We start from the raw sequence: 13644 nt of genomic DNA on the forward strand, positions 1-13644 counted from the left end.
ACTCAGACATGGGGGCCTCATATTTTTGTGAGTTTTACCTCTAGGAGAGTCTCCTTGTGCTTTAGTACAGGGAGGAAAAAAAGGAACCATTCTGAAATACACCAGAGTATTCTGTCCTTAACAAGGCCTGTCATCAAGAGAAATTACTATTTTAGTAGTTTATTATAAAGCTACTATTTTAGTAGTATGCTATGGCATAGCTATCTGAGACATTCTCAATTCCAGCCCTCTCTGGCCATGCTGGTGGGGGAGGAGACTGACACACATGTGAGAAGTTCATAGTTAGGAGCACAGGCTCAACAATAGAGACCTACTCACTGGGGCACAGACACCCTACATAGCTCTCCACTGCATTGCTGCAGTGGTCGAGATGTGGGTTGAGGGTATCCCCAAAAGTCCCACATGCTGGTACCTTACTTCTCAATTTAGTGATATTGGGAGCAGGTAGAAACTTCAAGAAGTGGGGCCTAAGCCAGGTGCAACATTTAAAGAAGCTAAGGCAGGAGGATCACAAGTTTAAGTCCTACCTGGGCAACTAAGCAAAATTAAAAGGACTGGGAATGTACCTTGGTGGTAGCACCCTGAGTCTAACTGATAGTACTGTAAAACAGATCAATTAGATAGATAGATAGATGAAAGACAGATAGGATATAGATAGAGAAAATATAGATATAAGTAGGGTATCTGGGTCACGGGGCATGGCCCTCAGAAGGGATTAATGCTGCTCATGCAGCAGTTGTTATCAAAGAGCCCAATTTGGGGTTACTGTCTGAAAGCAGGACTTAAAAAGAAAAAGAAACAAGTTTCTCCAACCTAAGCATGGCTGTTGTTCTTTGTTCTAATACAGATCAAATCAGTAACTTTGTCTCTGTAAGTAAAGTTTTATAACCTCCTGTTCTCCTAACATCCTGTTTTTACCTGACCAAGGCCACTGGGATATGTTAAGTTGCAAAACTGTCACAGCTTGACAAACTACCTTTATTTTGCTTGCCCATTCCCAAGTTATATGCCACTAAGTAGACCAACCTTCCTCAGCAGCATGTATGAAACTGGAGTCCTTCCTTCGTTACAGGCTCAGCCTTTGGACATGAGTCTGCTGAGTCACTGTACACCAAAATAAATCCTCCCATTTTACCTGTTGGTTTCTTCAGTCTCTTGAGTTCCAGCAACAGTCTCACCATGCCATCTCCACCTCTTGCTCACATTCTTACCATGATACCATCCACCCTGTGGTGAGGTAATCATGGGGAGCTTCAGAGAAGAGCAGATGGGCTGCCTGATCTTGGACTTTCAGACTCCGAACCTGTGAGCCAAGTAAAACTCTTTTCTTTATAAAGTAGACTGCCTCTAGTATTCTGCTATAGCAACAGGATGCTACTATAACTAAAGGTCTATTTTCAGAAGTTCCTTTTACCCATACATCATCTTTAGCTTTCAACAATTGGAAGGCATACTAAAAAGCAAATAGTAGTTTGGAGAACCTAAATGAGCATCCAAGGGAGAGTCAGGTAAGACATGCATGTTGGAATTACCAGACTAAGAATTTGTTAAAGTTATAACTATATTAACAGAAAGAGTAGATGGCATACAAAAACAGATAAGCAGCATAAGCAGAGATAGAAATTCTGAGAATATAAAAGAAATGCTAGAGTCTCAGCCTCCTTGTTGTGTGATGATGTAAGCAACATTAGTGTGAGATGGATTCATTCAGTCTGGTCCCAGAAGGAAGTCTTGTTCCTACATGTAAATGATGGGTCATCTTTGGAAAGCCTTCAAGTTGTTGCAGATTCAAGCTTTGATAGCAAAGAATTAATTTTTGGAAGTTCTGTGGTAGTCCAAGGGCAGCTGGTAAAAAGTCCATCCAAAAGGCAAAATGTATAACTGAAGGCAGAAAAAATTGAAGTTTTTGAGAATTGTGATGTCAAGGCATTCCCTGTCAAATATAAAGAGAGGCATCCTCTGGAGCACCTGAGACAGTACCCTCACCTTAGGTATAGGACAAATGTTCTGGGATCTATATTGAGGAGTCTCAGTGAAGCCACAGCTGCTATTCATTCCTTCCTTAGGGACAGTGGGTTTGTGCATATTCATACCCCGGTAATTACATCCAATAACTGTGAGGGGGCTGGAGAGCTTTTTCAAGTTGAACTCCGCAGTCTAGGCCAGCCTGAACAACATAACATCCACCTCAAAAGAAAAGAAGAAATGAAGAAATTGAACTAGATAGTTAGTCTTAAAGGTCCCTTCAGACTCCAAGACAAGATGAAACAGCACATTCTACTTTCTTTATTCATTAGATTCCTTCCTTCTGAAATTTTTGAGAAACAGCACCTAAAAATAAAATGTTGTTGCATCTTTTCTCCCTTGCCACTTAACCTGTGATAAATACCCATCTTACTCTCCGTGCTTTCTTAAACTTAACAGAAGAAAATACTCTTTTTTAGGGTCTTAGTTGATTTAAGTAAGTGGTTATTCTAAACTGAAGTTGTCTTTCCTTGGCCTGGGTGAGAAAAAAAAAAATAACAACTTTTGATCTCTAATTGTAAAAGCTAATGAAGTATTGCATTATTTAAACTCTACAATTGTAGTTATACTAGATGTTTGTAACTTCTCTAATAGTTAATAAATTTTTAAATAGACCCCTATGGAAAAAAAATGCTAGAGATCAAAACACTGCCAACCATACCATTAGCTACTGAAGGTGCAGAGTCCCACAAAGGACTCCACAGACCCATGCTTCTGACCACATCTCAGATATAAGCCAGACTCAGGCAGTTTCCTTCCAGAATTTTTCTCCCACCTACACCTCAGAAGAGGACTACAAGAAAGGAGGCAGAAGCTGATGGCAAAGGAGTCTGGGTCACTGACACCCATAGTCTGCTGCACCTTCATATCTTCCTGAGGTCCATCTCCTACCCCATGTCCACTTGACAGCATGTCCTGGAACCCATATTTTCAACTCCATGGCCAGACAGCACTGGGCTGTATTGTCTTCCTTATCCCATGGTCAATGCACAATGCACCCAGAAGCCGTACAGTAATGTGCACTGCTGCTTCATCTTTCTCTGCCCTCACTCAAAACTGCCAGCCTCCTGTCCTGAGGTGGTACATGTCAAGACAGCACTTGTATCTGAAATCCCCAAAGCTCAACTAAATGTCATGCTTCTTTTTCATGGTAGGTGATACAATCACTTGTATTTCAAGTGAGGGGTTGTATCTTTTATCCCCTGAGGCCTCTCCCAGGTGGAAGGCTCCAATTTCTGTGGGGCTTATCTCCCACCCTCTAGTTGCATACATCTCATTAAGGCATTGAAAGTGTTTTCTATGTCAGATCTAACCAGAGTATTTATCATCAATATGGCAGACCACTGACAGCTTAGGGAACTGCTAAGAAGATCAAGATCTCGGCAGATAATGTTACTGCATGGAGCAGAACCAATCTTTCCCTGAATAACATGAGGGCACACCACTTACCCAGCTAAATAAAAGCAAATTGCTTCTGGTGGAACTTGTACATTGATTTGGAGGAAAGGCACTAGTCAGATGAATAGCTGGAGAACACAAGTAAGCTGTGCTGATTTTCTGCAGAAGGGATACTCATCTGGCATGGCAGCTACAGTTGAAGTCTCCACCTGGCTTTATCAGGAGTAGCTCACATTTGCACAATCCATGGGCCTTCAGCACAGGCCAAAGAGGCCCGCTAAATTGCTCTGTGATAGTCTTACAACCCCAGTCATTTCAACCCTTCGGTGCTGCACTCAGATCTGAAGTTCTCCCAGGGATGTAGCACTGTTTACATTCCAGAGGCTTTCATGGAGGTTTTTTTGTTTGTTTGTTTCTTTTTATCACCCCATAGGTAAGAGAATCAATGAGAGGATTTGGCCAATGGCCTAGTATGTTTCAGTTACACCCTCAGAAACTGGGAGGAAAAAAAAACTACAGGGAGTATCCTTGTACCAGCTGGGTCCATTGCAAGAACTCAGGCCTTCTGTTAAGCTAAGACCTATCACAAATTCCTACATGGACTAGTGAGCGAAGGGTTAATTTGGGATCCCAGGAGTTAGTGTCATCCAAACATAGTGTCTCATCATCCCTGAGATCCAAGTGGCTTCCCTTTCATTAGTAAGTGGCTGCAGTCACTTCATGAGTGGTGTGGAGAGGACTGTGGTGTGGCCTCCGGGCAGTAGTTTGGCGTCTTTTTCAAGACGGATTCCCCTTCAAGCCGCACACTCTAGTCTGACCCCACTGAGAGCTGCAGAATTGGAGACCATGATTCTCTGCTGCGGCCACTCATTAGGATTTTGCCTACCAGAGTGCATTTTTCCTGCATGGAATAAAGAGTACTCTAGGAGCTTTCCATTTACAGCATGCTTGGGATACTGTAATTGAGTCACCACTGCCAGAGATCTCCGTGGACCAAGGATTTCCAACCATAGCCCTTTGCTCTCTAGAGCTTATTTGTCCACCTGTCCCTGATGGATACGTTACCATATGGCCCCTTATACTGAGTCCCATCTATTTCAATGGCAGCGAACCACATGTTCATTGCATGGAGATCTTCAAGTGTTTCAGGCAGTAGTGTTTCTCAGCACTCTAACAAGCCCTCTGTGAACCACTGCTGTGGGGTGGAACAAATGTCCGGGGCACACAGGATGAGGCCAGGCAATTGTGTCTGATGAGATGAGACTCAAAATGGAGGTGACAGAGAGCCAGTGTGATCTAGAGGTGTGGAGGTCAGGGAAGACCAACCAGATCAAGCTGTAAGGGGGATGCTAACAGAAAGGTGTGGTAGTTTCTCCAAAGTTGAGCCACTGTTAAATGATGGAGCTGAGATTCACACTCAGCGGTCAGATGAATGCATGTTACTTGAGGCTGTGTCCCTAAGCACCATAACCTGTGTGAGCCCCTCTCATGCAGACGGTAGATCTTCTCCAGCCTGAGTCTTACCCACCCTCCTGTGGCCTGCCACCACCCAGGCTACCCAGGAAGCTGTGGAGGAGGTACCTGAAGGGAAGTCTGCTTGGTTCCCAGAACAGAGAACATCTTAGCCTTCAGGGAGCAGGCTGAAGGATGCACGTGTACACCAAAGGGGAACGGCCACTCCCACAACAAGCACCCTCATCCCCCTGGTTCTTCCTTATACCAAGGCAAGTTCTGTGAATCACTTACCAAGCATGTGTCCGACTCTTCACTAAAACCAGTGTAGCAGGTGAGGAGGTAGGGACCACAGTGTGTGCTCATGTAGACATGGGGACACAGTGGGGTCCAAGATGATCTCATGGCCCTGTGCCATTCCCAGGGCACAGGAATGGATGGTGGCCAAGCAAGAACTGGTCCTGAAAGGTGACAACAAACCCACCAGGTACAGGGGCATCCTTGCATGGGTTCTTCATGGACTTGCTGGACCTGAGCTGGCAGAGCAACCTGGTTCTGGTTAGTATATCCTTCTAGGACTGGAGTGTTTGAGGTATGGGCCAGTGTTTCCATGCACTGTGTCAAGAGGAATGCCTGCTTATGGGAGGAACCATGCACTGTCTCCCTGTTTGGAGGCTCAGTTCAGGCACTGCTGAAGATGGACAGAAGATGTCCAGACTTGGCCCTTCTGTGGCTTGCTGGCCAAGAGCCCTGGCAAGGAGCACACACAAGGCATTTGGATGTGACATTTCCAAAGCATGCCCAGCTTGGACAGCCTATGAACTTTCAGTCAGCGTAAAGGGAGAAGCCAGGAGGTGGCACATGTGTTCAATCGGATTAAATGAGATTTCCCTAAAAGCACCAAGAAACCAATTGACTGCCCATTTTCATCCATGCAGATACGGGGCTCAGCAGCTTTTTGGAGAAGTCCTGTGTGGCCCAGGACTAACCACTTCCTATTCTAACATCAGGTGCCACACCAATCCAGAAGCTGGTGGCTGGGTGAGGAGCTGAAGAGGCTCTCAGCTGAAGCCAGGAACAGGCCAACAAATCTCCCATGTTCAGCCTGCACTTGGACACTTCCAGTTCTTGGCTGTACATTTGCTGTTAGAATGAATTAATCCAGTCTCTCTCCACCCCCAACCTTGGCTTTAGAGGAACATCAATATTTATGTAATAAGTTTTTAAAATGCACAAAAGCTGACTCCCCACTTCCTGCTGCTTTCTCTTTCTTGCCATGTGCAATCTGGCTGCCCGGCAAGTCCCTGGAGACACTGGTCAATGCAGCCTTGTGTACAGATCTGGCTGCCTTGCCACCTCCCACCCCCTGCCCCCATTGGCTGCCTTGGGCCGCAGTGGGACCGTGCCAGGGCCCCCAGCCAGCCTCCTGGGAAGAAGGAATAAAAGGCTGCCTCTCCCCACACCGCGATGCTGCAGCCAGAGAGGTGACCAGGAGGAGGTGACCACTGAGGAGGTGAACAGGAGGAGGTGAGAGAGAACCCCTGGCTGAGGACACCAAGGAAAAAAAATGTATTTTGGGGGAGGCAGGGGGGACTCAGGGATTGTAGCAGGGAATTACGTAGTAGTTTAAAAAGCCCCTTTGGAACAACTGGTGACATTGCAAAACTGCCACTGGTATTGTGTATTTTTGGCTTGGCTTTACTGTTGATATTACTGCTGCTTTGTTGACACTTGACTGCATCTCAATCAGACAACCAGAGATGTATCTGCAGATTTTATTCCCATAAATCAGACAAACCTCAGGTCTCGTGGCTCAGACGTGACTACTGACATCTTCTCACAAACACTGCTTCTTCTCTTCAAAGGGTAAAGATGTGCTTCCCTCCAGGGTTGAGGGTTGATCCTAATCCCAGGTTAGTCCCAACATTGCCCTTTCTTCTAGTTACCTCTTTCAGGGTTCTGGGTAACTGTGCCCTGGTTTTCCAGTTTCCTTCTTTTTGAATGCCAAGGTCCTCACATCCGCAGAAATTACATGACAATTGAGAAGGTCTTTACAAATAATTACAAAATATGAGCTAGGTGGAAGAAATTGGGGTTTATGAAGGGTTTTACTTTTTCTAAGTCACAAATTTCTCAGGCAGGAAAGCCCCTTCCATGATATGCAAGGAGCTGATTTAAGATGTTAAAGTCCAAACCTCCTTGTTTTCAATATAAAAAGATTCCCAGAAAGATTCACAGAATGAAGAGAGAAGAAACATGGACATTTACTTGCATTTACCTTAAAAGATAATCTATAAACCACCAACTGCTTCTTAAGCTAAAGGGGAGAATTTTACAGTAAATTATTTTTAATTAATTAGTAGTGTGATAATGAAGAAACCACATTTAATGGACTTTCCTGGCTTATGGAACGTATGTTTTATGCCCTTTCTTCTTCTTTTGTTTTTCTTTTTTGTGTCCTTTCTTCTTAAATATATTATTGTCATAATTCATAGAAAATCATCATAGACTTTAAGAATTATAAGAATGATGTAAACTTTTTTTGAGATTTAGTTTTGTTTCTTAACAAAAAATAGTAGAAAACTTGAGTGCAAAGAATAAGAGTATGAAATGTTAAAGATTTTAGTCTATCTGAACTGTTCTATTTGTATGTGATATATTAGATTTTCCAGGGACTTCAGAGCAAAACACAATACATCAACCATTAATAATAGTAAGTCTAAGAAAGCTCAAGGCACAATAAAAATTTTCAGTCCTGTTTCCTTTGGGAGAACAGAAATAAAATTATAAACATTTTATTACAAATTATTTTAAGATGTGATCAATTCAACATGGGAATATTTTTCAACAATATTTACTTTTTAGGCCAGGGATTTAGCTCAGCGTTTCAGTGGCCTGCTTAGCAAGCTCAAGGACCTGAGTTCAAATCACCGGTACCAAAAAAAAAAAAAAAAAACAAAAAAAACCCCCAAAGGAATATTTTTCAACAATATTTACTTTTTAGGCCAGGGATTTAGCTCAGCGTTTCAGTGGCCTGCTTAGCAAGCTCAAGGACCTGAGTTCAAATCACCGGTAACCAAAAAAAAAAAAAAAGCAAAAAAAACCCCCAATATTTACTTTTTAAATTTAAAAAATTATGACAGTGAAAAAGTTCTTATTTAATAATCAGAACTCTAGGTCTAAAGTGGCAAGCTTCTATACATGAGCAGTTTGCTTTTGTGAAACAAGCCACCAGCATCCTTGGTGAAGCATGCCACCCTCCCAGGATGGAGCAGATATCCTGTAGCACAGCATCAGGTACACACAATGCGGGAAACAGAAAGTTGCTCAGCTGATCTACACTGTGCCAGCCTTGGTGAATCAGCCACCACTCCTGTTCTAAGCAGGAACCAGGGAGGTGGTCCTGCTGTATGCTTGCCCTATGTTGAGACACCAGCTTCATCATTATCGCCTCTAAGCAGATTTTTATTTCTCGTAGATCAAATACTTCTCATTGTTACTTTTTTTAATTGTGGCAATTCTTATTTTTGCAGATAAATTTTATAGCTACTTTTGTAATATTCCTCAGCTATAAAAAATTAATATCCTTATTTAAAATGGCTAAAATATCTCGAAGAAACTCAAAGAAAAATAAGTCCTTTCCTTTTATGTTCCTTACATCTTTTGGAAAATCTGCATTTTTCTTCCTAAACTTTGATAATGTTATTGTTCTATGAATAGTATACTTTCTATTGTAGTCTATAATTTTTTTGAGACAGGGTCTCACTATGTAGTTCAGGCTGGCTTTGAATGCACTATGTAGCCCAGGCTGGCCTCAAATCTGCAGTGATCCTCTTGTCTCAGTCTCCCAAGTGCTGGAACTACAGGAGTGCACCACCACGCCTGGCCTTTCTAATTTTTTATTAATAGGATAGAAGAGTGTTATTGATTTTTACATGCTTATTTGTTCCTACTCACCTTCCTGCTCCAAGTCCAGTCATCTGCCCTCTGTCACATCATCTTAGAGCCCTGCCAGGTTGGAGGGCAGCCCATGGGAAGGAAGCAGGTATCTGCTCCTGAATCCCTAGCTGCTCTGTCCTGGTATTATTGCTGAAGCTTCCTATAGAACCAACCAGAAGACAGAGGCCAGGAAGCTTTATCTCTCAGGCTATAGGGGCAAAAGAAGGGAAGGGAGGGCCAAAGAGGTAGAGCAAAGACTTGTGATAAAAGTGCAAACTTCCAGCCGTGCCTCACAAGACCAGCCCAGGCCAGTGTACCCTTGACTGGGCTGAGGTCTGTGCAGTAACACACAATCACACCCGCACACATGAGGCAGAGAGCATGAGGAGGCATTTCTTCTCTGTGGACCTTAGGATGTCTGAGCTGGAGAAGGCTGTGGTGGCCCTCATTGACGTTTTCCATCAGTACTCTGGGAGAGAAGGTGACAAGCACAAGCTGAAGAAGTCTGAACTTAAGGAACTCATCAACAATGAGCTCTCCCACTTCCTAGAGGTGAGTTTTGCTTTTTAAAATCAAGCTTGCTAATTTTCTTCTCTATTTACTAAAGTACCTTACACTTCTCTTCTGAGCTCCTCTGAAGGTAACTCTGGTTCTGTTTCGGGATTCCTGGTTTGCTTCTGGAAGCTGGTCTGATTAACAGTTCCCTCAGTATGGAGGCTAGTTGGAGGGTCCCTGTGTTTCCACGTCCCTGTCATCTGTCCCGGAAAAATCAAAGGATTTACAGGTGACAGTGACAGCAGAATAGGACAAAAGAACACTTGTTTTACCAGGAGCCAAACCAAACATATAAGAGAGCTGTTAAAAACAAGCTTTTAGGAAAAGGATATATTTTGGCTGTGTCCATGCATTTAGTATTCACCACAGAGGTGAAAGTGCAGATATTCACTCCATACACATTTACTGAGAACTCAGGAACTTAGCACTGAGAGACGCAGGCCCAAAAGACAGTCTTGTGCTCTCAGAGCACCCACCCTGATCCATCAGTGATGGATGGCCACTTGACAGACGGCATGATGGAAGTCTGTACACATCCTTTGGAAGCCCTGGGTCCTTGCAGGGGACTCCATGGGATGCAGGATGTTGACAATGGACTGTCCCTATTCTGAGAACTGCATGAGGGCTCCTGATGAGCCCCATCCTTCTCCTTAGGTCCCATTCAGCCCATGGGGAAGCACTTCCTGACACCTGTACCAAGGACCCACTTCCCCACTGACTCTGGGCCAGCCACCCACTGTCCACCAGCCTCATGCCCTGTGGAAGTGAGCTGTAATCCACCTGCAACCTGATAGTCCCTCAGTACTTGGAACACAGGCTGGCTCTAAGCACACCCTGAGTCAGATGTGCAAAGGGCTTCCTTCCTTTTGGGTCGCTAAAGTGATCAATCCCACACAGAAGAAATGGCCAGACAATGAGTAAGCACACTGGTGACTGTGTGCCAATGTGGAAGACAACATTAGGGCAGGTGCCTGTCAGCTCCTGAGCTGACTCCTGCAGGACAACAGGCCCTGGGCTCCAGGGGCAAGGTAAGACACACTGTCTCGAGGGCTGGGTGGGATTCTTCTGTCCCATCTACATAAATGGTCTCCACCTCTGGAGGCAATAGGCCTGCAGGCTTGCTGGGAACGTCCTCAAATCTAATTCTGGGATTGCTTTTCTCAAGCATTCAAGTTCACAGGGTGACAGTTATCTTATTCTGTGACCAGCCGTCCAGTTCCAGTTCTACCTTTGACTTCATAAAAAGCTCTAGTTTCTTAACCTGTACAAAAGATTATATAAGGATGTAGTGAGACAGTGTCTAGTGCTCAACATAGAGTAAAAATTCAACAAACAGAGCTACAAAAAGAGTATTTCCTGTTATTAATGACTACTTTTAAAACAGGAGAGGCTAAGGCCAGGGATTTAGCTCAGTGGTTCCACCGCCTGCTTTGCAAGCACAAGGTTCCGAGTTCGATTCCCTGATACAAACAAAACAAAACAAAAACAGAAAAGGCTTAACATGTAGGAACCATGATTTATAAATAACTCCCAGTGAGCTTATCATGGTGTCAGAAATACTTGTTGGCCCACTTTTATCAAGGGAATTTAGTTTGGAAGAAAAGCAACTGTGACAGCTTTCCATTCCTGTAACAAACACTTGAAAAAAATAAAAATGTTTACTTCGACTCACATTTGCAGTTAGACTGCTTTCTTGCTTGAGGCCACTGGTGAAGCAGAACATCCTGGAGTACACACAGTGGCAAAAAGCAGCTTAGGTCCTGGTGGCCAGGAAGAGAGGAAGGGCACGTTCCCTGAGGCTAGCATCTTTCCAGTGGGCCTCCCCTAAAAGGCTCCACCACCTCCAAAGAGCCGCTGGCTGGGGACCCAGCCTCCAGCACATGGGTCTTCTGATCTGAACCACAGTGCCTAAAATGTAACTGGAAGGTATGCACTGTTCCCATCCATTTTTTAGTAAATGGTTACAGATCCTACTCCGTCCCCAGTGGAATTGCCACCTTTTACCCTGAACCTTTTATATTCTGAGCAGCCACAGTACTGACTTTTTCAGGGCAAGCTTTCCTGTCCTAGGGATTTGTTATTCTAAACTATCTGTTTTCTCAAGCACTCAAGTTCATAGAAGAACAGCTGTCTTATCCTGTGACAGCTTCTTCAGGTTCAATGCCTACATTCTCTTCCCCACCTCTGTAGCCCTACTCTGTGTTTAATACTTAACCTCACCACATGTGAGGCTTTGGTTTCAGGCAGGAGAAACTTCAGGAAAACACTTCTCAACACCTAGAAAGCAACACAAATGGTAAAAAGAACATAAGAAGCTAACTACTTTAGGACAATTTTTCACTTCGGTTATTCCATCTGTCTTTAAGTAATCAAGGTCCCAGTGGATCTAAAGTAAGGAAGGGGAGAGGCACAAACCTTATAAGACTTCTACATAGCCAACAGACCTGTAGGTCACAGGAGAAATCTCTTCTGACATTTTCATTTCCCATGTTGGGGCTATTTCTGATGCAAATGACCAGTCATTCAGCTTTTACCCACATTTCCAAGACTCTGTATTCCCATTCAAAAGCAAGGTGGGCAGCTTCTCTCATCTATCATCTCTCTTAGGAAATCAAAGAGCAGGAGGTTGTGGACAAAGTCATGGAAACACTGGATGAAGACGGAGATGGAGAATGCGACTTCCAGGAATTTATGGCTTTTGTTGCCATGGTGACCACTGCCTGCCACGAGTTCTTCGAACACGAGTGAGACAGAGAAAGCAGCCAAGCTGTTCCTGTAACAAGAGACGACATACAGGGAATCGGAGAACAAGGGCTGGCAGAGCAGCGAGAGCTAAGCTTTTCATGTGTAGCTAATTAGGAAGCTTGATTTGCTTTGTGGATGAAAAATTGAAAGCTTCTTTCCCAGGGCTGCTTAAATCGCGGTGTCATTATTTTTGCTGTGTTAGGCATTTGTGTGGTTCCAAGACTATTGGCAATAATCACTTAGGAAAGTCAATTTTTAGCATAGAGCTTGTGCTGTACAGACCGCCGTGTCCTTGTGGAATACCAACCCAGACAAAAAAAAAAGGGCTACCCAAAGTAGTCCCGGAGAATCTGAAAATACAAAGCCTTGTCCATTATCATTCAAAAAGGCAGCCCTTCCTTACATTTGTTCGTCATTTGTTCAAATAAAGCCTAAACATGGCTTGGCCACACTGTCACTCCCATCCAAAAGAGCACAGTCATATTTAAATCCCTTTTCCTATAGTGAGCCATGATTACTGAGTAAATATTCAATGCTAACCATCTAAATGGAAAAATGTCTCATGAAGCAACGATTACTGACACTTAACAGAAGTGAGAACCAAAACTCTGCATTGAGTAGAGTTCTAGATGACACTCCAGTGGTCCTGCAGCACATGTGCAGAAGCACGGCTAGGCTCAGGGCCAGTGTTTAGGGTCTGCCCTCTAACTGTGGAGCCGGTAATGTCAACTCCGTGGCAGTCTCTGCTGTCGATCAAATGAGTGACCACAAGGGCAAAGTTGGTGAGGCGCGTTGCTCTGGACCACCGTGCCTCTCGTCTGAGTCCGTTGGTTGTCACTGACCTGCTTATGCCGAAAGAACATCTGCTCCCCACCTGGTCAATTCGAGTTGGGATGTGGGAGGCTGAACTTGATGCTTTTGCATCTGCATATCCAAGTAAGTTCAAATAATTAAAGTTACTAATAAATAAAAAGCAAGTCACAACTACTGCCACTCCAGGAAAAAACCAAACTAATCCTATCCACTCCTTTTCTTGTTTTTGTTTTTTAACCAACTCATTTTTTTGCTTGTACTTGCATTATGTAAAAAGATTACTGTAGCAATTCCCCATAGTAATTAAACATGAAGGAAAAACAAAACGCTTGCCGGGTCAGGACCAGGAACAAAGGTCCCAGAAGTAAGATTTCCAGGCTTCACCCCATCTGCAGATGCTGCCCAAGGCCAGATGAGAGACTACTGGGGCACAGGGGGCTTCAGGGAAGCTGGTAGGAGTACAGCAGGATCCCCTTTCCCGAAGTGTGGCCTCTCCTCTAAAACAGGCTGCCCAGTGGCTCTCAGGGAATTTCTGGTCTGGCCACTTACCAGGGAGAGGTGCCGTGACTGGTCTAACCCAGATGTTTTCCTTATTGATTTCTAACTCCACACTACTGTGAGCCAAGAAGAGACTTTGTAATACCTATCTTTTTAAATCCATTGAGATTTAGTTTGGGGCCTAACATATGGTGTTTTGGAAAATGTTGCAGGTGTACT

At 44.0% G+C, this 13644-nt stretch overlaps 1 protein-coding gene across 1 annotated transcript; it reads left to right on the forward strand.

Annotated features, from left to right (window-relative positions):
* Nucleotides 1-6299: 6299 nt before the first annotated feature.
* Nucleotides 6300-12971, forward strand: S100b (S100 calcium binding protein B). The gene is made up of 3 exons (XM_010636360.3): nucleotides 6300-6402; nucleotides 9228-9366; nucleotides 11977-12971. The coding sequence occupies exons 2-3, from the start codon at nucleotides 9229-9231 to the stop codon at nucleotides 12115-12117; spliced, it is 279 nt and encodes a 92-aa protein (XP_010634662.1). The 5' UTR covers nucleotides 6300-6402; nucleotide 9228; the 3' UTR covers nucleotides 12118-12971.
* Nucleotides 12972-13644: the final 673 nt, after the last annotated feature.

This window comes from Fukomys damarensis, unplaced genomic scaffold (genome assembly GCF_012274545.1).
Source record: "Fukomys damarensis isolate Sample0158 unplaced genomic scaffold, DMR_v1.0_HiC HiC_scaffold_24, whole genome shotgun sequence".
Lineage (NCBI taxonomy): Eukaryota > Metazoa > Chordata > Mammalia > Rodentia > Bathyergidae > Fukomys > Fukomys damarensis.

Excerpts from the sequence above, each read along its gene's own strand:
- S100b (XM_010636360.3), top strand. The coding sequence starts at position 9,229 with ATGTCTGAGCTGGAGAAGGCTGTGGTGGCCCTCATTGACGTTTTCCAT. Across the intron at positions 9,367-11,976 it reads AGCTCTCCCACTTCCTAGAG|GAAATCAAAGAGCAGGAGGT; the intron begins GTGAGTTTTGCT and ends CATCTCTCTTAG.